General features: G+C 40.6%; 1 protein-coding gene across 1 annotated transcript in view; it reads left to right on the top strand.

Annotated features, from left to right (window-relative positions):
• pik3c2b (phosphatidylinositol-4-phosphate 3-kinase, catalytic subunit type 2 beta) overlaps window positions 1-25,871 on the top strand; it is a 169,679-nt gene that overhangs the window by 79,360 nt on the left and 64,448 nt on the right. Inside the window, exons 12-15 of the mRNA XM_072563818.1 lie at window positions 998-1,120; window positions 1,674-1,841; window positions 9,390-9,501; window positions 20,034-20,176. Of these exons, the coding sequence (XP_072419919.1) occupies window positions 998-1,120; window positions 1,674-1,841; window positions 9,390-9,501; window positions 20,034-20,176 (546 nt within the window). The remainder of the gene's footprint in view (window positions 1-997; window positions 1,121-1,673; window positions 1,842-9,389; window positions 9,502-20,033; window positions 20,177-25,871) is intronic.

Genomic DNA, 25,871 nt, shown 5'->3' with positions numbered 1-25,871 from the left:
GAAAAAGACAGCAGATACATGATAACACCGCCACCTGTAAGTTCCCCTCCAAGTCACACACCATTTTGACTTGGAAATATAATGCTGCCTAACAGCATTGTGGGTCTACCTACAATACATGGACTTAACAGTTCAAGAAGGCAGCTCACCACCACCTTTTCATGAGCAACTAGAAATGGGCAATAAATGCTTGTCCAGCCAGTGATACTTCTATTGCATGCATGAATAAAAATGAAAATTCACTGGCAGCTGTAATGGGATTTGAGCCCATGTCCCAAAACAGGGGCCTGAGTTTTGTTAGGTCTGGTCCAATTATATAACTCCACTATTGCTACCACCTCCCCTGAATAAATCACGCTTCTCAGCACCTTGCATGTAACAGAACTTCAGGTGCAAATCCAGGTTCCTTTTAAATAAGTTGAAAGTTTCAATATCAACATCAAACTAAGCATAGAATTCCAGACACCCACCATTTTCTGATTGAAAAAGATACTTCTCGTTTCCCTTTAATTCTTCTACCAATCACTTAAATTCTGTGCCCTTGTTAATTTGCCTTTCTACTCGGGGAAGCAGCTCTTTTCCATCCATTCTATCCAACCTCCTTGTTATTTTGGACATTTCAATTAAGTTATCTTTCAGCCTTGTCTCTTCCAAGGAAAACCACCCTTACCTATCCAATTTTTCATCATACAATTTTCAAGCACTGGCAACATTGTTGTAAGCCTTCTCTTTAAATTTTTTAAATTTTATTCCAAAACTAAGAGAGGGGCAAAGCAAAGGTTACTGAATAATGAGAATTTCTCACAGCCAAGTGCATCTTGAAACCATCTTCTAGTTTTTGAGTACATTGGGATGCAGGCTACTGAGACAGAAGATAACCAATGTGTTCGATCAAAATTGAGTACGCAAGAAGTTTGGAACTGAATAGCGATCAAGGGTGACATTAACAGTGGTTTATCATTAACTTTATTCTTGTTTCCTTCCCTGGCCTCATCAGTTATGAAGATTTTTATTTGTCATGTGGCCTCAGTCATGGTGGAAAAGAGTTGTGTGGTCAGCTGCAGACCAAGAAAGCTCATGTCTACAAGTACCTGTTCCATCTTCTTATATGGGACCAAAGGTGAGTAAAAGAGACTTTGTTCCGCACATATAGAAGTAAGTTTTTTTTTCCTAATATGCTTTCTGTCGAGTGTAAACACCTCCCAGAAGCAGTTGGGCTAAATGGCATGTTTCTGTGTTGTACGTTCTGTGTAGTTCACCTATTTTGGCCAATTCAGATTTCTAGCTTTAGTTTTATTATGTCATCCTTTCCTGATGCATGTTGTGGCCCAGCAACATGAAAAACACCTCCAGTACCTCATTCCAAAGTGAATGTCCTTTTATGTGTGACCCTTTAGTAAATCTGGCAATGCTCACTTTGCTCAAATACTGACAGCTGTGTAGCAAGAATCCAGTGGCATTTAAACCAAATAAAACCGTTCATAATTAGTATGTAGTCACTGTTCATCTTGTTTTCCCCACCTCCCTCCACTTCAAAAGGTTACTCTGCTCTTAGCTGTTCTCTCAGCATCGTTACTCTACACAACTCTCTGTTCTCTAGCCAAACAATCCAAAAGATTTCAAAATGATGAGTTGAGCTGTGTTTTAATCTTGTATTCCTTTGCCTCTTTCAGCATCTGTTTTCCAATTAATATTAATCAGCTGCCACAAGAGACCCTTTTGACACTGACGCTGTATGCATTTCCCGTTCCTCCTCCTGGGACCTCATCTGAAGGCAACAAACAGCGACGGACAGCAGAAACAATGGGATGGGTCACTATGCCACTTTTTAACTTCAGACAGTAAGTTTTTGGTGTCAAATAACAGACAATGCTCTACCTAAAGGTTTCAGCACAGTCCAGTTAGCATGGATAAATAAGTGGCAATTTGATGTTGGGATTCAGGGCTTGAGATGAATTTTTATTTTGAGTGACTGTTTTCCTCTGGCCATAATTTATATTTTCACTGACAGCATTCAACCACTTCCCTTGTGCATTTATGAAAAAAATGTAGCAAATAACCTGCTAAAGTGCTGATATGTGGTATTGCTGACTGATTTACTAAGGCTGCAATATTGCTGGACTGATTATGACACTCTGCTGTCTTGTGCTTGTGCAACAGACCTTGCAGAAGTTCTGGCCTATGACCAGTCCTGCAGGACTTGCCAGTGGTGGAGCATATTGGTTATTGTGGAAGGATCACAGATCTTTTATGTTGTTTGTATGGCAACCTATATGGCAACAGGTGTCATTGGCTGCACTACATGAGAGGCTTAGCATAAGAGATCTGTTATCTCTCATGATATGTCAGGAGACTTGAGATTAGACTCATTAAATTGAGCAACTTCTCAATCTTTGCAGTGCATTGACGAGTCGCCCTGTGATTGATTTACCTCCAAGAGAGTGCAAACTATTGACAAATGACAGATTGTCCAGATGTATCTTGTGCTGGGCAGAGGTTGCACTGAAACACTGACTGTTTCAATATAAGATGATTTATACTGTGTCCCATGGTGTTGGATTTGTAATCCTCAAGGACTGCATTTAATGCTGCTATTTTACACAGTAGTGTATGATCAGATACAACAAAGGAAATGTACTTTTTTTGAAAAAGAACCACTTCCTTTATTGAAGATATTGTTTTGAGGGTATGCTCCAGCTGTTTTTACATGCACAGGTTTGGAAGTGACTCTTGGCAAAAAGCAAAATGATGAGCAGTTCATTGTTTGATCTATTGTGGCGTTGTATATGGGTGTCAAGGTCAGTTGTAGCCATTGGTGAAACAAATTTAGAAGATAAGAGATAATGGTGCCAGAGCACTGTAAAGAGGCTTTTAATGGGCTTGGAGAGCTGGTAAATACAGAACTGGGACAATAAATGCCACCAGAAGCCACAGTTTGTAGCTTCACCATGTGTCCATTGTAGCTGTAGATTTAAAAAATTATAATAAGATGACAGCAACAATTATAGTCTTGGTAATTGAACGGATATGATAGCATAAGATTTTTCATTAAAGAGGATTTTCTAACTTTTGGCATTTATGTTTTGGTAATGTATCACTTCTCTGCATCTCACAAATTTGGCAGTGTGTAGTGGTCATGTCACTGGATTAGTAATCAAAAACCCAGGCTAACGTTCTCAGGATATGGGTTTGAATCCTATTGTGGCAGATGGTGAAATTTGAACTCCATTTTAAAAATCTGCAAGGAAAAGCTAACCACACGTAACCCATGCTAATTGTCGTAAATAAGTCATCTCGTTCACAATGCCCTATAGGGAAGGAAAGTGCCATTCGCACCTGGTCTGGACTATGTGTGTCTCTAGACCCACAGCAATGTGGCTGAGTCCCTAGCTTCCCACAGAGTTCTCGGGTACACCTGATCAGGTCCTGGGGATTTATCCACCTTTATGCATTTCAAGGTATCCAGCACTTCCTCCTCTGTAATACGGACATTTTTCAAGATGTTGCCATCTATTTCCCTACATTCTATATCTTTTATGTCCTTTTCCACAGTAAATACTAAAGCAAAATTCTCGTTTAGTGTATCTCCCATTTTCTGCAGCTCCACACAAAGGCTGCCTTGTTGATCTTTGAAGGGCCCTATTCTCTCCCCAGTTATCCTTTTGTCCTTAATCTATTTGTAAAAACCATTTGGATTCTCCTTAATTCTATTTGCCAAAGCTATCTCATGTCCCCTTTTTGCCCTCCTGGTTTCCCTCTTTAAGTATACTCCTACTGCCTTTGTACTCTTCTAAAGGTTCACTCGATCTATCCTATCTATACCTGACATATGCTTCCTTCTTTTTCTTAACCAAACTCTCAATTTCTCCAGCATTCTCTATACCTATCAGCCTTTCCTTTCACCCTGACAGGAATATACTTTCTCTGGATTCTCGTTATCTCATTACTGAAGGCTTCCCATTTTCCAGCCGTCCCTTTACCTACAAAAATCTGCCCTTCCGATCAGCCTTTGAAAGTTCTTGCCTAATACCGTCAAAATTGGCCTTTCTCCAGTTTAGAACTCCAACTTTTAGATTTTGTCTATCCTTTTCTATCACTGTTCTGAAGTTAATAGAATTATAGTCGCTGGCCCCAAAGTGCTCCCTCACTGACACCTCAGTCACCTGCCCTGCCTTATTTCCAAGAGTAGTCAAGTTTTGCACCTTCTCTAGTAGGTTCATCCACATACTGAATCAGAAAATTGTACACACTAAACAAATTCCTCTCCATCTAAACCCTTAACACTCTGGCACTCCTACTCTATATTTGGAAAGTTAGGATCCCCTACCATAACCATCCTATTATTATTACAGATAGCTGAGATCTCCATACAAGTTTGTTTCTCAATTTCCCTCTGACTATCAGGGAGTCTATAATACAATCCCAATAAGGTGATCATCCCTTTCTTATTTCTCGGTTCTACTCAAATAACTTCCCTGGATGTATTTCCAGGAATATCCTCCCTCAGCACAGCTGTAATGCTATCCCTTATCAAAAATGCCACTCCCCCTCCTCTCTTTCTTCCCTTTCTATCCTTCCTGTAGCATTTGTATCCTGGAACATTCAGCTGCCAGCCCTGCCCATCCTTGAGCCATGTTTCTGTAATTGCTATGATATCCCAGTCCCATGTTCCTAACCATGCCCTGAGTTCATCTGCTTTCCCTGTTAGGCCCCTTGCATTGAAATAAATGCAGTTTAATTTATTAGTCCTGCCTGCCCTGACTGTTTGACTCGCTTCTGTTCTCAACTGTATCAGTCTCAGATTGATCTCTTTCCTCACTATCTCCCTGGATCCTACCCCCCCCCACCCCCCCATCTTACTAGTGTAAATCGTCCTGAGCAGCTCTAGCAAATCTCCCTGTCAGTAGACCGGTTGGACCGAAGGATCTGTTTCTGTGCTGTACATCTCTATGACTCTATAACTGCTTACTACACAGACAAGCCACACCTCAGTTCACAGTCCGAGGCCAATAAAACAGCTGTTACATTAAGCTGCTGAGAAAGAAATGTGAGTTGAGTGGTTGCTGGAGGGTTACAAAAAATATTGGACAAAGCCTTAGTAAACATGAGAGTTAAAGGTAAAACTGGTAAGAATAGAGAACAAAAGATGAATAAAGATATTGAGGTTCTTGTCAAGAATAAAAAAGAATAATCTATTAGAGATAGACAAGTGAGATCAAATTAATCTCTCGACTATAAAGAGTGTAGGGGTACTCTTAAGAGGGAAATTAGGAAGGTAAAGAGGGAATATGGGGTAGCCTTGATAGATAAAGCTAAGGATAATCCAGAGAGATTCAACAGGTACATTAAGAGCAACCAGAGAGAAAATAGGCCCCTTAAAGATCAGCAAGGTTGTCTTTGTGTTGAACCTCTGGAGATGGGAGCAATTTCAAATGAATACTTCATGTTGGTTTTTACTGTGGAGAAAGAAATAGAAGATACGGACCTCAGGGAAATAAATATTGGTGCTTTGAAATCCGTTCACACTACAGAAGAGGAAGTTCTGGATGCCTTAGAAAACATAAAGATGGATAAATCTCCGGGACCTGATCAAATATATCCCAGGTCATTCTGAGAAGTTAGCAAGGAGATTGCTGGATCCCTAGGAGAAATATTGTTTCATCTTTAACCACTGGTCAGGTGCCAGAGGATGGGCTAATGTATTGACTTTATTTAAGAGAAGTCTGGGAACTATAGAACTATGAGTCTCACCAGCGGTGTTCCACAGGAATCGGTACTGAATCCACTTTTGTTTGTCATTTTGTATAAATGATTTGAATGAGAATAAAGGAAACATGGTTAGTAGGTTTGCTGATGACGTCAAAATTGATGGTATAGTGGACAGTGAAGGTGGTTATCAAAGATGACAAAGAATCTTGATTAATTGTGTCAGTGGGCTGAGTGGCGCATGGAGTTTAATTTGGATAAGTTGAGGTGTTGCATTTTGGTTAAAAAAAACAAGGGCAGGGCTTGTACAGTTAATGCTAGGGCCCTGGATATTGTTGGAAAACCAAGAGACCTAGGGGTTTGGGTACATAATTCTTTGAAATTTGCATCATATTCAGACAGGGTGGTTAAGAAGGTGTTTAGCACACTTGCCTTCATTGCTCAGACCTTTGTGTATAGGAGTTGGGTTGTCATATTGAGGTTGTACAGGATGTTGGTAAGGCTACTTCTGGAGAATTGTATACTATTCTGGTTGCTCTGTTTTAGGAAGGATATTATTAAATTGGAGAGGGTTCAGACTGAATTTACCAAGATGTTGCTGGGAATGGAGGATTTGAGGTATAAAGATAGGCTGGGATTTCTTTCACTGGAGCATAGGAGGTTGAGGGGTAACCTTATAGAGGTTTTTAAATTATGAGATAAGATTAATAGTAAAGGTCTTCTCCCCAAGGTGGGGAAGTTCCAAACTAGCAGGCATATATTTAAGGTGAGGGAAGAAAGATTTTAAAAAAGACCTCCGGGGCAACCTTTTTACAGTGATTAGTGTGTAGAATGAACTTCCAGAGAAAGTGGTGGATGCAGGTACAGTTCCAACATTTAAAAGACATTTGGATAAGTACATGAAGAGCAAAGGTTTGGAGGGATGTGGGCCAATGCAGGAAGGTAGAGCTAGTTTAGTTTGGGAATATGGTTGATATGGACGAGTTAGACCAAAGGGTCTGTTGCCATGCTGTGAGATTCTGAGAGAAATAAAAGGAATTCTTATTGTCTCTTGGAGATGTCCAGAATTGCAATCAATGCAATATTTTGAGAACATATTTATTTGCATGCCAGCATTTAATGTTGAGGTGGAACTGCAGGTGAAATATTTTTCAGCTTTGCACCCAACAGGAACACTTATTGATACTAAAGATTAAATGTAGAGCAAAGGTCACTGCTTTGTCCCATCACTGTGTATCAATCTGTTCTTTGAAACACGTGCTTCTTTTGCTTGAAACTTTGGGCTGTTTCCTTTTTCATGCATTGAACTAACAGCTGTTGGTAATAGAATACAAGAGTGGGCAAAAGGCGAATTTAATCCTACCTGTTAGGACTGAATCGTACCTTCAAAATGTTTACTCCACACTCTGTCTCTGTCCTCATACTTGATTTGTGTAAAGGTGCCCTCTTCTGTTGGAATGAAGCCAGTACTCTTGAGACTCTCCGTTCTTTGGTCGTTATGGAGTGAGCTACGTTCTTGATTTTTAAGCTTTTTGACCTCTATTGGGTGGGTAGTTGGAGGAACACAGCTGGGTTATCAGGTCATCTCCAAGCCAGTAACAGCTGAGTTTTCTGGAAATCAACACACCTGTGATCGCAACTTTACTGTCTGACTCGACAGATAAACTGACCACAAATAGGTTTGATTGAGGGCATGTTACAGCAGCCTGTTCTTTGCTTGTTCCTTTACTGCATATTGATGTGGTCTGGCTATTGGGTAGCACTGAGAGTTGAGAAGAAATGCTAAAAATATGAAACACAATCAGATTCTTGCAGGATACTACCCTACATATGAAAGAACAAAAGGGACAATATTTCCATTGGCAACCTTCACTGACTTTGATTTTAAAGGACAGACTTCGATTTGAAAGAAGGACCAATCATTCTTTTAAACGTGGACTGACTGGCTGTTTGTTTTCAGTGCACTCCCTTTATTTTTGCAGCTCAGTTTATATTAACTACACTGATGATGCTGCTTGCTGTGCTGAACCTACATCATTTAATCAGGGGCTCAGTTGTTTAAGTTCCTTCAAATTAAATCCTGACTTTGTTTTGGTTTTGGTTCTGGTTCCTATTTAATTAATTCTTCACATTTTATTGATGTGCCATCAGTGTTCTGGTCTGTTAAGCATCCACACAGTTCTTTACACCCTTGAGCTCCTTAATAGAGAGAATTGATTTTTTTTAAATGCAGTATAGATAAGGTATGGGAATATAAAAGCATTGTTCAGAAATAAAGATTTTTAATATTCAAAAAAGAATGTTGGCCACCTGAATTGCAAAATTTCATTCTGTTCACAAAGAATAACTTGAAGGTGTTTACTTCTTTTAGTTTCCTCCTCCCCTAACTCCTGAGATGAGGCAGTTGAAGAGCAGGGTGTGCGAACTCCAGAGAAAGCTTATCATCCCCCACCTGTTAGAGCATGGTGATTTTGAAGAGATTATGATGGAAGTGGAGGAAGGACCATGATAGGATAGAGGAAAGAAAAATCTAGTTTTTGCTAGAAATACAAGCTTGCATTTATAGAGCACCTACACAACCTTAGAACAAGCTGATTTTTCAGCCAGTGACTTCTTATGAAGCTTGTACTGTTAAAAATTCAGCAGCCAGTTTGCACATTGCAAGATCCCACCACCAACAAGGTGAGAATGGTGAGATAATTTGTTCTAGTGGGCTGGGGGTGAATGATTGACCTCGACACCAAGACACCAGGTTTGATTCAGCCTTGGGTGACTGTGTGGAGTTTGCACTTTCTCCCCGTGTCTGTGTGTGTTTCTTCCGCGTACTCCAAAGATGTGCTGGTCAGGTGGATTGGCCATGCTAAATTGTCCATAGTTGTTAGGAGCATTAGAGGGGGGTGGGTAACTCTTTAGAGGGTTGGTGTGGACGAGTTGGGCCGAAGGGCCTGTTTCCATACTGTTGGGAATCTAATCTAATCTAAGAACTCGCCTGTCCTCACCAAATGATTCCTTGACCTTTTACGCTTGCCTACGAGAGCACATGAGCCTCCCATTAAAGCTGATCGTTCTCTGGATGCTGCAGTGACCGTGTCAATCTAGATTTTGTGCTCTAGTACCTGAAATGTGCTTTAAATATGACAGGACAAAGAGTGAACAGCCACTAAGCCTTGACTGGTGCCTCATTATAACAGACCATATTTTGTTTTTAGAAGAGCATTTAATTGGCTTTCATAGAATCCTTACAGTGTGGAAGCAGACCATTCAGCCCATCAGGTCCACAACAACCCTCTGAAAAGCTTCCCACCCAATCTCTGCAACCTGTAATTCCCATGGCTAATCCACCTCGCCTGCACATCCCTGTACACTATGGGTAATTTTGCATGGCCAATCCACTTAACCTGCACATCTTTGGACTGTGGGAGGAAACCAGAGAACCCGGAGAAAACCTGTAGACACTGGGAGAATGTGCAAGCTCCACACAGACAGTCGCCCAAGTGTGGAATGGAACCCAGGTGCCTGGTGCTATGAGGCAGCAGTGCTAGCCATTGAGCTACCATGCCGCCCCAGTTCATTAGGTGTCCTGGGGTTGTGCGAGATCTGATAGAGAAGTAAACTTTTATTGCTAAACTGAAGACTGCATGGTTTTCACAATAGTAATTATGCTTTCTTGCTTTGTTCCCCAGTGTGTTGTCATGTGGTAGAAAGCTGCTTGGTCTATGGCCATCCTGCCAACGAACAATCCTCACCACACTGACTGCCTGCAATTTCATCCAGCCAGACAGTGTTATCATACAGGTAGGACAAACCACATCAAACTCAGTCAAGAACTGAGTGACCATGCTTGCTAAGTGTCTTAACATTCCTCCCTGTTCAACATTTTATGTTTTTACAAATATATGCATTTATTGCTCATGTGTGACAATGAGTTCATTTTAGTACAGGAATACATTCCCGCTCCAGCTGAGGTTAACCTGACTGCCCACGTCTGAAGTATGGTGGCGCTCAGGTTAAACCATCACTGGTCATATATCTCTCTCTCTCACATGCTCGCTCTCTCTCTCTTCTCTCTCTCTTCTCTCTCTCTTCTCTCTTCTCTCTCTCTTCTCTCTCTCTGCAAGAGCAAACCAATGGACTTTGGCGGCTTCACCTTAACTTCAATCAATTCAAATATTTTAGTATACCAACATTATCACGGAATAGTTGGACTGCGAGGCATGTTTTTGTGCTGTATACACAATGTAAACTATTTTAGGGAGAAAATTCCAAAGAGTGGGATCTTAAGACCAAAGATGTGCAGGTCAGGTGATTTGGCCATGCTAAATTGCCTGTAGTGTTAGGTAAGGGGTAGATGTAGGGGTATGGGTGGGTTGCGCTTCGGCGGGGTGGTGTGGACTTGTTGGGCCGAAGGGCCTGTTTCCACACTGTAAGTAATCTAAAAAAAAAGACACTGAAGGCCTGGCCACCAGCTGTGGAACAAATGGTTAATGCTGACGAGGCAGAGGTCAGCAGAATGAATAGAGAAGAGATGTAGAACTGGGGTGCACTTCAAAGATAAGAGACAAGGGCATGGAGGTGTCTAAACATGAGGATAATGGAGTATCATGATTTGGAGTATGATAGTACATTCTGACAGAATTATGAAGTTTATGGATATCAAGATGAGCATTTTTATTACAAATGAAGGTAGTGAACAGGGTGCAATGTTTAAAGAATCATTTGATAATATAGTGTGCTAAGCCATGAAAATGTTAGAGATGAATTTTATAATGAAGATGGTCTGAGGTTCAAAAGTCAGCAAAGTAATGGAGAGGCATTAAAGGAAGGATAATTCATAGTGTTTGTTGTGTGGTTAAGTGGAATGGAACTTGAAGACCCAGTCTTCTGAGTCAGCAAAATTTCTGCTATTCATGACATTTTATTCTCTTGGAAAAAAATTACCTACCACCCATTAAACAGAACTTTGTGCCGTTGGAAGTAGGATAGTTAAACTGATGGAATGGAAGCAGTGCTCTGTGGGATTGTGTTATACTGCAACCGATAGCTGTGCAGAAAAATTTCACCTGGCTGCATATAATTTTATTTCTACTGGGAGAGCATTATTGCTTCCATTAACATCATGTTTAGAGTTACATTGCTGTCCCAAGCTAATGTTATTCCACTGTGCTCATAAAACCTTTTACAGCAAAATTCTGGCACCCAAAAAAAGTACTTTTTATTTATGGGTGTAATTCTTTGGAAAATTAACAGGGTGTTGCACAGCTAGAGGATGCATGCCACACAAAGGCTTTGTTTCATACATGCAGTCAGTGCACAGGCCAATGATCAGTGCATTCTTCCAACATTCTCTTTCCCTCCCTCCCCCTCCAAAAAAAAATGATAACATTTAGTTGAAAAGATTTCAATTGTGAAGTAAAATGAAGTGTACGATATGATGATTTGTCATAAAAACGCTGAGAATTTCTAGTGGGAGCAAGGCCTTAGAAATTTTCTGGCCTGTGCTTGAAGATACTGAAATCTTTGGCTTTTTACCAAACAACTGTTTTCTGTTTCGAACAACGTCAGATTTTTGTAAGGGGCAGAAGTGTTAACCGCATACTAGTTGTCCAAACTTGTTCTTATTTTAATAAAGGATTGATTGATTTCCTGATGCCTTGCACCCTGAGATTTAAAATAAAACGTAATTTCCTGATAAAGTAAAATCCGAAGTCTGAGTATGCAGTTGGGATTCAATTCCCGCCCCCCTCGCCTTGCCTTCCAGCCTTGTTTCTTTGAGGTAGTTCAAATTTGATTAAGTGAAGCAGATGAGTCAAACCTTGCAATACAGGTTTAGAGCTGGTAGATACAGAAAAGGCAATAATATGCCACTACTGGTAGGAGATGTAATTGCAGTGTGACAGGTTTGCATAGGCACTGCTCATTCGAAATGTTGACAGAGAAATTTTATAATGTTCATATCAAAATGTTCATATCAAAGTATGACGTTAGACATAGTAGCAGAAGGTATGGGTGAGTAGACCAGAAATTTATACAGAAGCATTATTTTAATATATCCATAAATGGATTGTTTGCCCTAGCACATGTTGCATTGCTGGAGCAAGAAAGTAGGTAACTGACCCACTTAGATATTTCCTGGAAATAGTTTGGACATGACTGCAGATGTCATGAATGAACTTCCCTCCTTTTTTTTTAACTTCTTGACTGGGAAGTTTTGACGTCAGTTCTCTCGCAGTCTAGGTGGCTCAGATTAGTATAGGAACCTTTTTAGTTACTATAGTGTAATCTAAATGCCCCAAACTAAAATCTCTGTATCATAAAACAATTGCAGGTTGATGCCATTTAACAACAGGGTTTTTTTTTTAACATCTTGAAATCAGTTGCAACTTTGGAACTGTTAACTAAAACCTAGATTTGGAAATATAGAATAGTTACAACAGGGGGAAGCTGTTCAGCCAGTCTTATTTATGTTTGCTGTCTGTGAAAGCGATCCACCTAATGCCATTTTCCCACCTTTACCCTGTCGGCCTACCCCTGTTGGATAATGACCCAATATCCTTTTGAATACCTCCAACTGAAACTGCCTCCATCGTGATCATTGCAGATTCTTGCTGCATGAACACATTTTTCCTTGTGCTGCTGTTGCTTCTTTTGCCAATTACCTTAAAAACTGTGCCCTCTGGTTCTTGAACAGATTCCTCCTCTCTGCTCTGTCCATACAACTCATGATTTTGAATACCTTCATCGTACCTCCACTGTATGGTGTGTCCTGATATTCTTGAGTGCTGTGTTACGATCAGATAACCTATATCTCTTCACTGCTGTCTCCTCCAGAATAATCCAGATTGCTTGAAATCTTGATCATTGAAGGTCTCAAAATCTAGGTTTCAGAAGTGGAGAGTCTTCTCTCCACCACCCCTGCCCATAGACTTTCTTTGCTGTGTTCTTCATTCAGCTGCACATTGTTACCTTATCTCTGTGCCTTTTTGATCTTAGACTGCACACAATGATAAGATTACTGTTCCTGAATATTTGAAATTGTGTTGTGAAGTAAAGTAATGTAGTTATTTACTAAAATTATAGAAATTGATTTAAATATTTATTATATTTATATAGGACAAGTTTTATTGATTTAGATTACATTACATTACAGTGTGGAAACAGGCCCTTCGGCCCAACAAGTCCACGCCGACCCACCGAAGCGCAACCCACCCATACCCCTACATTTACCCCTTACCTAACACTACGGGCAATTTAGCATGGCCAATTCACCTGACCTGCACATCTTTGTGATTGTGGGAGAACGTGCAAACTCCACACAGTTAGTCACCTGAGGCGGGAATTGAACCTGGATCTCTGGCGCTGTGAGGCAGCAGTGCTAACCACTGTGCCACCGTGCTGCCCATTATTAGTTTGACTGAAGTTTGCCTGTTTGTGCATTTAACTCCTTCATTAACAAGGAAAAACTTTTCATGATGTTGGGACAGTGCAATATATTTTGCAGCTTTGGGGATGTAGCAAAATACATTAGTCAATATATAAAGTGCAGTGAGATAATATGATTCAGCAGCATTGATAAATGGAGATTTACCAGAATCATCTTGGATAAATGCCATGGAACTCTTATTTTCAGTCAAGAGTATAGTGCTGGAAAAGCACAGCAGGTCAGGCAGCATCTGAGCAGCAAGAGGATCAACGTTTCGGGCAAAAGCCCTTCATCAGTAATGAAGCTGTGAGCCAAAGAGGTGGTGAGATAAATGCCGTCACCATAGTGGATTTCACCAGTTTTCTAATTTCCCCTCCCCCCGCTTTATCCCAGTTCCAACTTTCCAACTCTGCACCGCCCTCATCATGACTTGTCCTACCTGCCCATCTTCCATCCCACCTATCCGCTCTACCCTCCGCTCTGACCGATCACCATTACCCCCACCTCCATCTACTTATCGCACTGTCAGCTACATTCCCCCCAGCCTCACCCCCACTCCCATTTATCTCACCACCCCCTCGGCGCTCAGCCTCATTCCTGATGAAGGGCTTTTGCCTGAAACATCGATTCTCCTGCTCCTCGGATGCTGCCTGACTGGCTGTGCTTTTCCAGCACTGCACTCTCGACTCTAATCTCCAGCATCTGTAGTCCTCACTTTCGCCTAACTCCTATTTTCACCTGAGAGGACAGAAATGACTTTGGTTTAGTATCTCACCCAAAAGGGTGCACCTTCAACAGCACAGTGCAGCAAGTATCAGCCAGGATTGTGTGCTCATGAATCCGGAGTGGAAATTGAATTCTCTCTCTCTCGTCTGACTCTGAGCAAGCACTATTAATTACCGTGGTTATGTTCGCCGAGCTGGGAATTTGTGTTGCAGATGTCTCGTCCCCTGTCTAGGTGACATCCTCAGTGCTTGGGAACCTCCTGTGAAGCCCTTCTGTGATATTTCCTCCGACATTTATAGTGGTTTGTCTCTGCCGCTTCCGGTTGTCAATTCCAGCTGTCCGTTGCAGTGGTCGGTATATTGGGTCCAGGTCGATGTGCTTATTGATCGAATCTGTGGATGAGTGCCATGCCTCGAGGAATTCCCTAGAGAACAGCCAGGGAATTTCTAGAGGCATGGCACTTATCCACAGATTTGATCAATAAGCACATCGACCTGGACCCAATATACCGACCACTGCAACGGACAGCTGGAACTGACAACCGGAAGCGGCAGATTCAAACCACTATAAATGCCGGAGGAAACATCACAGAAGCGCTTCACAGGAGGCTCCCAAGCACTGAGGATGTCACCCAGACAGGGGACGAAACGTCTGCAACACAACTTCCCAGCTCGGCGAACAGAACCACAACAACGAGCACCCGAGCTACAAATCTTCTCACAAACTTTGAACTATTAATTATCATTAGATCACAATCAGAATAAAGCACTGCCTGTGCTGTTTTAATGCAGGTGTTAATGGTTTATGCAGCTTTTCATCTATTCTTGTTGTTTATTCTCCATTGTTATCAAATATTGAGACAGCTGTGCATTTATATAGTGCCTTTTGTGACCACTTGCTTGTGCCAAAGTGCTGTACAGGTGATGAGATGCTTTGGAAATGTAGTCACTTTTAGAATTATAGTCACTATATTTTAATTTCATAATGGTCAAGCTTGTGATGTTTTAAACTTTTCTTTTGAGATAGAAATATTGACCAGGATAGTAGACAGGCTTTCGTCTTAAAGTAAGTTCAGGAGAGCGAAGATGGTCTTTGGATTAACATCTTGTCAACTCAGTGGTATGCTGAAGTATCAGGCTTTGATAATCTTGCTCGAATCCTGAAGTGGCATTTGAATCCACAACTTTTGCAGATGTTTTAAAAAAAAGTCCAGCACAGAGCAGTTTTTGGAATAATGCTATTTCACTTCTAAGTCAACATCACTGGAACAGATGATCTGGTCATTATCCCATTACAGTTTGTCGGAGCTTGCTGTGGAAATTGGCTACTGTGTTTCCAGCATAACCACAGTGACTATATTCCAAAAGTGCCTCATTGCTTGTAAAATGCTTTGTGACATCTTGAAGTCAGTTCTTTAATTTCCTTCTCGTAATTGAGCATGTGGGTTCAGATATGATGGAGATATGTGAAGTCAGAGGGTGAGCGGCTCCTCTAAGCACTCAGTTTTCATCTGCCGATTTTAAAGCAACATTTAACTAGGTTCTGACCAGACCCCACGCATATACATTACTCCAAGGTATAATGTGTGCCAACCTGTGAAGGGGAATAAAAGTAGAAAGCAGTAGTGAGGTGTGAGGGTGCCAGCTGAATCTTTTCAAGCTCTCGCTAAGCTTCAAAGAATAACGCAAGTTTTGGTTGGATTTGTTGAGAAAATATTTGAAATCTGAAAGTACTGTGTAACATTTCCATATGGGTCTGATAAAATAGTCTGCTTGCAGTAAGAGTTCTGTGTTGCTTCTACTGGCTTTCCCTGCCTTGTGTGTTGATGTGGCAGTCAGTCAGTGAATAGGGTCAGCAACAATTCCTCCCTTCAGGGGACCTTTCCTTTTAACTCTTCATTTACTTTTTTGTGTTTTTGTTTAAAAGCAGTAAGATAATTCCAAATCAATCTACAGTTCCTTGCAGCCTTAAATATGCTGATGTGAACATTTAATTTTTTTCTAAAAATGTACACTTTCCACCTTTTTTAAAAACAGCAATGGCACACTCTGCAGTGCCAGAATTTCCCAGCCAAGTGGTTGGTTTGGCTTTGCTTGTGAAAGAGTGTAGCGGGTTGGCTTCTTCCTTATTATCTTTGCAATAGTACAGTGACAGCTCAGGCTTTGCAATGCTGTCTCTCAGTCAGCAAATTATGGGTTTACATCCCACTGCAGCATATAAAGCACATACATATAATCCAGCCTGGCAATTCAATGCAGTGTGAAGGGAGTGGACAGAGCTAACATGAGGGAGGTCAAATAGAAGGGTGATAACTTTATTTTAAGAAAGACCTTTATTTCTTTGGCAATTCCCATCAGTTCTTGTGACACACTGCATTCTGACTCTGATTGCACTGGAACTGAAGTCCCTTCACTTATTTGCTCTCTCTAATCTGTCAGGCTGAGCTGCTGCAAATGGTGTGATTAAATGATCTGATTTTTTTTTTAAAAGAATTCTTTCAAGCAGTGCTGCATCTCCTCTGTCCATGTTATTTTTATGTATGTTTAATTATGAGATTGAATGCCTAGTGCTAAACTTGATCAAATTAAGGGCTGGAACAAAAGGAACTTGGTTGGCAACTCAAGAACCTGTAGTGTAATAACCTGAAGCAGCTGTACTGAAAGAGTTCTCACTGTGAGCAAAATGCAGAAAGAGATCCACCCTGTGGGATATGAATATGTTAATGATAATGATATAAATGCTGGTCCTCTGACATTAGCAGAGTGGAATGAAACATGTGATGAACAGTTGAAGAGGCACAGACTGAAGAAGCTGTCCCAGAGAGCTGTATTCAATAAAGCAGTGTAAATAAAGAGTTTATGATATTACTGGGAGTGAGGGGCAATTACTCTGCGTTAAGGATAAGAAAATGACAAAAGGGAACCTGAGCAGTAGCAGTCTAGCGGACTTGAAGAGAGCAGTGCAGCTGCCCAACACCCAAGAAGACTCAGTCTGGAATCTATAAAGAGACAATGATTGAAATTCCTGCAAGTGAGGTTCAGAGTGTGCAGTGATGGAGCTTTGCCTGTTCTATGCAGTACATTTCCTGCAGATGGCCTGGAATGTGACAAAGACCCGCATGCAAAGCTAATCCCACTTTCCACATATTTCTGTTTAGTGTATGCATTTCATGCACGTTGAAGAAATAATGAAAAATACAGTTTTGTTTGGACATGCCCAAGCCATTAAAATTATGGTGGCACGGTGACTCAGTGGCTAGCACTGCTTCCTCACTGCACCCTGGGACCCTGGTTCAATTCCAGCCTCTGGCAGCTGTCTGTGTGGAGTTTGCACATTCTCCCCGTGTCTGCATGGGTTTCCTCCCACATTGCAAAAGATGTGTAGGTCAGGTGAATTGGCTGTAGTGAATTGCCTGTAGTGTTAGGTGCATTAGTCAGGGTAACTTTAGGGAAATGAGTCTGGGTGGATTACTCTTCGGAGGGTTGGTGTGGATTTGGTGGACCGAATTGCCTATTTCCACACTGTAGGGAATCTAATCCACAGTGAAATTATCTAAATAATTTTTCCAGTATGCTGTGATATATTTAGTTAGTGATCACTAATTGTTAGGATATATAGCTCAGCGGGTTCATCGTTTTATTGTTCAATTTCTGCCCTTCTCTCTCTCCTCTTCTCTTCTCTTTTCTCTCTCTCTCTCTCTCCCTCAAATTAACAAGTGAGATTGTACTGTATGTAGCCCCATGGGAGATATGATACTGTACTTTCAGGATTCACTCTGGAAGCCATTCCACCTAAATGTGCATGTGCATGAGCAGTGAGCATTGGCAGGCTTTGGGAGATAACCATGGCTGAGCCAAACCCTGTTTTCAACCTCAGTCTACAGACACACATGCTTTATTCGTTAGATTACAATCAGGAACCTGATACATAATCTTGGGCAAATTACAGAGACCTGTTGTGTGGTATTCTGGCAAACAGCACAGAGAACAATTTAAACCAGTAGAGTTCCTAGCACTGGAGATCAGTAATAGTTTTCTTGCATCTAGCAATTAACCTCCTTTACGATAGCTGTGTTTACTCTTACAACCATGAATTGGGAATTTTCATGATTTATCTTCAGCTGCCTAAATCCTTAGCTTTATGTTTCCTCCTTAAACTTTATAACTTCGCCACCCATCCAATATATTTTCTTCCTTAAAACCTACTACTTCAGCCAAGATTTTAGACATCTGCTCCTTATGGTTTGGTATTAAATTTTGCTTTTTAAAACTCTAATGGAAACACCTTGGTTTTTTTTATGTTAAAGGTGATGTATAAATACAACTTGTTATTAAAATTAATCTTACATGCGTGGTGATTTGCACACTCTTGAAATGCCATCGCAAAGATATACAGCAGGATTGTCTTTAGGATATGTGTGCCTAGGTATCCCAGTACAGTACACACTAACTTGTGCAAAACTGAAGGACTCTACCTAAATGGAGTTGCCTCCAAGAGTCACTACCTACCCTACCTTCTGACCTCTTTCCCCCTCTCCTTCCCTCTCCATGACTCCAGACCTCCAGAGGCCATCCCTACAAGCTTGTCTTATTCCTACAAGCCATTCCTACATTCTTTTTAAATTTCTGATCCTCTATCATGTGGTCCATGGATCGTGTTCTGGCTGCAGGTAAGGCCTCTGATCTGGTGCTGCTAAGTTCTAGGAATCTTAGTCTCTGGTGTCAATCGAGAATTCCTGCTCTCGTTTCATAATTCTGGCAGAGAGCCTGCTGGCAGTCAGTTGGATGTTGATTCAACGTACAATCTGCTGCGTTTTCTGAAAAGGTAGGCAGCAGGTTTGTCTCCGCAAAATTTTCCCATTTTCAGATTTGAAGTGAAAACAAAAAAAAAATTCCAGCCTAAGTTATGAAATGATTGACATCTGCTGAAGGAAAACGAGTATTCCATGCATTATCCCAACTAACAAATCCGAGGCCAGTGTTGTGTTTTATATTAAGTCCTTTAAGGAAATTTGGGGTAATATAATTTTGGCCAAAATGGAAATTGAATGAGAAAATATTGGAAATATTCAAGTCCAGATGTGCAAGCCTGGAAATCATCAAATTGATTGGCCTGGAGGAAATGCCAGTATTGATCGACAAGAGTTTGAGAACACTTTTGGCTATTGCACACTGACACTGATTTATTCCCTGTAATTATGATCCAGTGAGCATCAGAGATTTGATGACCCTTTCCAATTTCAAAATAATTATTCAAATTAAGTAATGGTGATTAAGTGTAGTATCTTGCATGTAAAAAGATTGGGGGGTGGAGTGCATGCTGGACATTTGGCTCATTGTATGTGTTAAGGAGTCTTCTACTTAGTCCCATATCCCTGTACCTTTTCTTCAATTTTATTTCTTTTCAAATACACATTTAATTCCCTTTACAAAGTTACTATTAAATGCACTTTGCTACTCTTTCAGGCTGTGCATTTTAGATCTTAACTGCTTGCTACATAATGAATTATTTCCTCATATCCCATCTGGTTCTATAACTAATTATCTCAAATCCATGCCCTCTAGTTACTGCCCCACCTGCTAATGTTGAAAGAATGGATTGGGAGAAGTGTGATCAAAATCCTTGATCATTTTGCATTCTAGATATTTACAAAAAATTTAGTAAGGTGTTTCATGATAAGTAATTTTTTGTATTTTCTGTTCAAAATCTTGGAATAATGGATACTGAGTAATATTTTTACAAGCTTGTATTTAAGAAGCATTTTGTTATTTTTCAAGGCATCCCAACACACCTTGCAGCTAATGAGTGACTTTTAAAGTGCAGTCATTATTATTGTGCAGGCAAATACAGCAGTCAGTATGGTGAGGAGCGTGATAATTGAAGCCTTGTTTTGCAGCCAGCTGTATGTCAAATCATGTTGGACCATTATCCACCTCACGTAAGGCCTCTGAACAGATGGTTTTATATTAAGGTTCCATTCCTATCGAGGGTGCTGTATAAGAATGGAGATATTTATTTGGTTGTTTCCAGCTCATAAATTTCTATATTTCACAGGAATTTGACTCTGAGTTGAACTGAACTAATGAGGTAGATTCATTGCTTCACCACTTGTTTAATATAAGGAAAAGAAATGTTTTGCAATCTTCTAAAGGGGTATGACATTTCCTCTCTTTATCTTCAGATTGACTTTCCTTCTTCTGCATTTGATGTCAAGTTTATAACTCCTCCCCCAGCGGAATTCAGTCCCAAGTATGACTTTAGTAGTCTGGATGATACATCACGGAAGCGACTAAAGGAAGTGATGCAGAAGAAGTCTCTCTTCTGGTAAGAGCTTTGTTATGATAATACTGATGACTATTGGTATAGTGTGAGGAAATGGAAGAGCAGATGTTGGTGGTTGGCCACGCCAAAGTCGTACTTGGAACTTCCAAGAGTATAAGATCCAACTCATTTCAAATGTTAGGACGTTCCCAATTATACATCTCTTGGTTTCAAAATGTTTCCAGTTAATAACTATAATCCTCTTCTAACACTTCCACTTGCTTTCAGTCATTGTCATGCTGTTGTGAGAGAGGAATCTAGCAATTTAGTTTGGTTCAAATCAGGTTCATCCTTTGTTTTTTTTTGGGTGATCTGAAACCGGCTAATGCACAAAAGTGTTTTATTTCACCATGACTCCCTCATTTTAGCTCAAACTTTTGGGATCATTCAGCAGGTCAGGCAACAGCTGTGGAGCAAATGAAACAAAATTTCAGGCAGATAATCTTTCATCAGAGTTGGAAAACATGAGAGATTTAACATGGATTTTTGAACAATTTCAGAGCTAGGGGCAGAGGTTGGGTTTGAAGAGGACTAGTAGAAAGATTAAAGGGAGAATTCTGGGATAATGTGGAGGGCACATACATTTTTAAAAAAAAAGCGAAAAGGATTGTTGTGCAAGGCAGAGGGGGAAAATAATGAAACAAAAGATGAGGGTTAGCAATGGTATAAGTGTTTACAGTAGAACCATTATCACAGTCAATCTGAGAATGTGGAAGCAGTGCTAGCAATATAAACTAGAACTCCATGTTGAAGGTAGAGGATATAAAGGGCCCAATCTATACTATTCTCACAGTTTGTCTTAGGCTGCTGTAGCACAGTGGAGAAGACTGAGAACAAGTTGTCTTGGGAGTAGGATAAGAATTAACACAACAAGCAACTGAAAGCTCAAGGTTATACATCTGGATTAAACAGCAAAATCTTGTTTGTGTGTTCGTCGGTTTCTGCATTGCTTTGGGTGAGAATGTGAATGTGCAAGGCAGCAATATTGAACAGCAGACAGCTTAAAATGAATTATAGCTACATAGATGAGGCACAAGAACAGGATACATGCCCCAAAATGGGGTCACCATCTTCACGAGAAGGGACAAGAGGAGAAAATTGATGAGTAGAACAACTCATGTTAAACTCCACTGAGTCTGAAACTAGCATAGTTAAGCGGATCATAGCTACTACTCTCATCAATATAGCTCAAATGAAGGGCATTTGAAGGATTAAAACTTGGAACTAACAATTTGAAAGACCGCCATCTTGCTATTGTATAACATCTTTCAAGTTCTGAGAGGATCCCAAAGTGTTTCACTGTCAATAAATTCCTTTTTAAATGTAGTCACTATTATTTTGTAGGCACAGAGCAACCAGTTTGTGAGCAGCAAGTGAGATAAATGACTAAATAATCTGTAATGGTTGTTTTGGTTTGAGAGTTGAGTATTGATGGAGCAGTGGAAAAACTCTCTTGTTTTTCATCAAATAGCCCCATGAGATATTTAAAGTCCACCACACTATTTTTTTTTGATACGCCAGCCACAGCTACACCATCTTTCCCTCCCCACTCACTAAAAGGTTTTTGGATAGAAAACAATCACAGCTGTGAGCAGTAAAGGAAATGACAGGAAAATGACCTTTTTCCTCGGGATATCTTATTTTGCTCACTCCGTCACTTGCTTACAACGGAAGGCATCCCGTAAAGAGGTAGTGCAGTTCTTGTTTTGTCTGTGTATGTGTCATGGGCACGCGGAAAGCCCACCTTTTAACCATTTCTTGTGTGCAGTGTCCAACATCAAATCATTTTCAGTCATTTTATCAGCCAAGCTCTGTGTATTTTAATAAGTGTCTCCTACACAATAGAGAATACTGGTTACTGATTAGGAGTCAGAATCCTGGCTGGTTCGCTTTGTTCCTTCTCCCGCTCAGTCCTTTATTCTTAATGGTTTCTACTGTGGAAAAAGGAAGGTGATTTGATCCAGTCAGCCCCTTGAATCTCTTCTGCTATTTCAGTAAGATTGTGGCTGATGAGTGTATCAGTAACCCTCAAACTTATTGTTATCAGTAACAATCTTTCATGAAAAATCAAAAGAATGGGTGGCATGGTGGCACAGTGGTTAGCACTGCTGCCTCACAGCACCAGAGACCCGGGTTCAATTCCCGACTCAAGCGATTGACTGACTGTGTGGAGTTTGCACATTCTCCCCGTGTCGGCGTGGGTTTCCTCCGGGTGCTCCGGTTTCCTCCCATAGTCCAAAGATGTGCAGGTCAGGTAAATTGGCCACGCTAAATTGCCCATAGTGTTAGGTAAGGGGTAAATGTAGGGGTATGGGTGGGTTGCGCTTCGGCAGGGCGGTGTGCACTTGTTGGGCCGAAGGGCCTGTTTCCACACTGTAAGTAATCTAATCTAATCAAAAAATTGTGAATGCTGTAAATCAGAAACAAAAATAGAGATTGCTGGAAAAGCTCAGCAGGTCTGGCAACATCTGTGGAGAGAAATCAGAGTTAACATTTTGGATTGAGTCACCCTTCCTCAAAAACGATCTTTCATGCTCAGTTTTGGTGGTTGCACATAAATACCAACATCAACAAGTTTTGGGAGAGCCAGTTCTAAATTTCCAAAACCCTTTGTGAAGAAGTGCTTCCTGGTATTATTGCTGAATTGCCCAGCTCTCATTTTAACATCATGCCCATTTGTTCTTCTCATTTTATTCTATCAATCCTTTTAGTCATCTTAACATTCTCTATTAGATCAATATTAACCTCTATATTTTGGGAGAAATTAAACATGCCTGTGTAAGCTGTCCTTAAAACGCTTTTAATTATCTTTTAATCAACTTCTTTGGACATGTTATACTACACTTCCAGTACAGGTGAGACTTGAACCCAGACCTCTTGGCCAGAGGTAGGGACAATACCACTGCACCTTTACAGCTCCTTTCTTTTAAGAAAAGAAAAATTCTGCCAGCTGCCATTGTGGGATTTGAGTTGGTGTTTCCAGAGCATTAGCTTAGCTTATGAGTTCAATGGCATTATCACTACACCTTCATTTCCTTGCTCATAACCATTTCAATGTCTGTATCATTATCTGGTCCTGGATTAGATTGGTTCATTGCAAACAGCTAGTAGATGATTCCACTCATCCATGGGGTGAAGTGCTTAGTCAATAAGGAGACGTTGGATAGGCTGAACCTGTACCTACTGTTATTTATTACTGAAACACATACAAAATTCTGAGGAGACTTGAAAGGATGGATATTGGAAGATGACTTTTCTTGTGGGGAGATCAGAAATATGAGATACAGTTTAAGATGGAAATGTTTTTTCTTGTCTGAGGGCTGTTCATCTGTGAAATTATCTTCCTCAAAGTAATTATCTTCCTCAATGAACTTGAATGCTGAATATAGGATTAAAGACCGGATTCTTGGCAGTGTGGAGGAACAGAGGGATCTTGGTTTGCAAGTACATAGATCCCTCAAAGTTGCCACCCAAGTGGATAGGGTTGTTTAGAAAAAATATGATGTTTTGGCTTTCATTAACAGGGGGATCGAGTTTCAGACCCTACAAGTCCGTGGTGAGACCACTCTTGGAATATTGTGTCCAGTTCTGCTCGCCCTATTATAGAAAAGATACGAGGCTTTGGAGAGGGTGCAAAGAAGGTTTACCAGGATGCTGCCTGGACTGGAGAGCTTGTCTTATGAAGAAAGGTTGACTAAGCTTGGACTTTCTTCTCTGGAGAGAAGGAGGAAGAGAGGTGACCTGATCGAGGTAAACAAGATAATGAGAGGAATGGATAGAATCAATAGCCAGAGACTTTTCCCAGGGCAGGATTGACTGGTACGAGGGGTCATAGTTTTAAGGTATTAGGACAAAGGTATAGAGGGGACGTCAGAGGAAGGTTCATTACGCAGAGAGTTGTGAATGCATAGAATGTGTTGCCAACGGTGGTGGTGGAAGCAGAGTCACTAGGGACATTTAAGAGACTTCTGGACGTACACATGGATAGCAGTGTGTTGAGGGGTGCGTAGGTTATTATTTTGTTTTACATTAGGATTACCTCTTGGCACAGCATCATAGGCCAAAGGGCCTGTTCTGTGCTGTACTTTTCTATGTTCTATGTAATGAAGGTCATGTCATTGAATTTATACAAGACAGAGTTAACTGCATCTTTGATTGATAAAAGAGTCAAGGATTATGAGTGCAATTATGAAAGTGGGGTTGAGACCACAACAAAATCGTCAGTAATCTTATTAAATGACGGAGCACATTCGAAGGATTGAATGATCTGACCATCGTCCTAAGTTTTATATGGTCTGATGTTCCAGTGATGTACAACGTTGTATTTATACCCAAGCTCTTTGTTAGTGGAATATCGTAACAATGACTATCACCGTAGCTGACTGAAGTACTCGAGTATAGACCAAGTCAATTTCATGCCCCACCCACCTTCCTTTTCCACCGCCCTGCCTCCTTTAACTCGCTGCCTCTGTTCCATGTCAACCAAATTCACACTCCATCCATAAATGGGGCATGCATTGGAAAATAAACACAATACATTCCGCACTTCAATTCTAAACATCTGGGTATAATTTCTAATTAATTAAAGGTACATTGCCCACATCATCCAACTTGACTCAAATTGCAGGCTGCTTCATTTATTGGAGTCTCCATAATCACAGGCTTCGTTAATCATGATACCATAGTTACAGGCTCCATAACCCATAGATGCATTGTCCACTATACCCAAAGTGTCATCTGTGGTATTTCTTGTCTGATCTACAGTTGTATGTTTAAATTCCTTTTTGCACAGAGCTGTATTAGTTGTTAAGTATACACGTCCTAAATAAACCAGGCTTATCATGCAAATATTTATTCAGTTTTTCTTTTCTTAAAGAAAGCAATCCTAAATGACATTAATTCCTCAATGGCATTCTCTCTCAATTAGTTATTTGGTATATTGCAACCTAATTTGCACAGGTATTGGTTTGATGAATTGCAATAAAGTTAGTAGATGCAGTGTGTTGAGCATAGTGCAGCCTGTCACTCTATTACCCCTGGGTGTGCCTTAGCTGCCCTATTCTTCCCAACTCCCCTGCCCCCCCTCCCATCCCCTTCTCATACTCATCCTTTAAGACGTTCCTTCAAACTCAACTTTTAGACCAAGCTTTTGATCACCAGTGTCTTTAAATTTTAGGTTTTGTTTGCTAATGTTGCTGTAATGTGCTTTAGGACATTTTAGTACTTTAAATGAGTCTTCTACATGCAAATTGTTGTTATTGGTAAGTCTGGTATGATTTACAGTGAATAGATGCATTGTGCTATGGGTAAATTTGTGCAAAACAGGAACTGAGGGGTTTTTGATGGGGTAAATAAAGGGAATCAATTTCGTTAGCAAGAGAGTCAATAACAGAGGGCACAGATTTAAGATTGTCAACAGAAGAATGCGATTTCGTTCAGCAAGTTGCAATGTTCTGGAACGCACTGTTTAAAAGGTAGTAGAGGCAAGATTCTGCAGCAACTTTCTAAAGGATTCCAATACAAACCTGAAAAAAGGTAAAAATGCCTCTGCCCTGAAAAAAGGGACAATATCAACTGGATATGGATGAAAGGGTGGAGGGCTAACTGAGTAGTTCCTAGGGCCAGCATGAATACAGTGAGCCACATGGCTTTTCCTTGTGTTGCATCAGTTTGGTGATTTCTCTGAGGAACTGTAAAG

The sequence above is a fragment of the Chiloscyllium punctatum genome, chromosome 45, assembly GCF_047496795.1.
Source record: "Chiloscyllium punctatum isolate Juve2018m chromosome 45, sChiPun1.3, whole genome shotgun sequence".
Taxonomy (NCBI): Eukaryota; Metazoa; Chordata; class Chondrichthyes; order Orectolobiformes; family Hemiscylliidae; genus Chiloscyllium; species Chiloscyllium punctatum.
The sequence above is the reverse complement of the archived record's forward strand: the minus strand, read 5'-3'. Positions and strand labels throughout refer to the sequence as shown.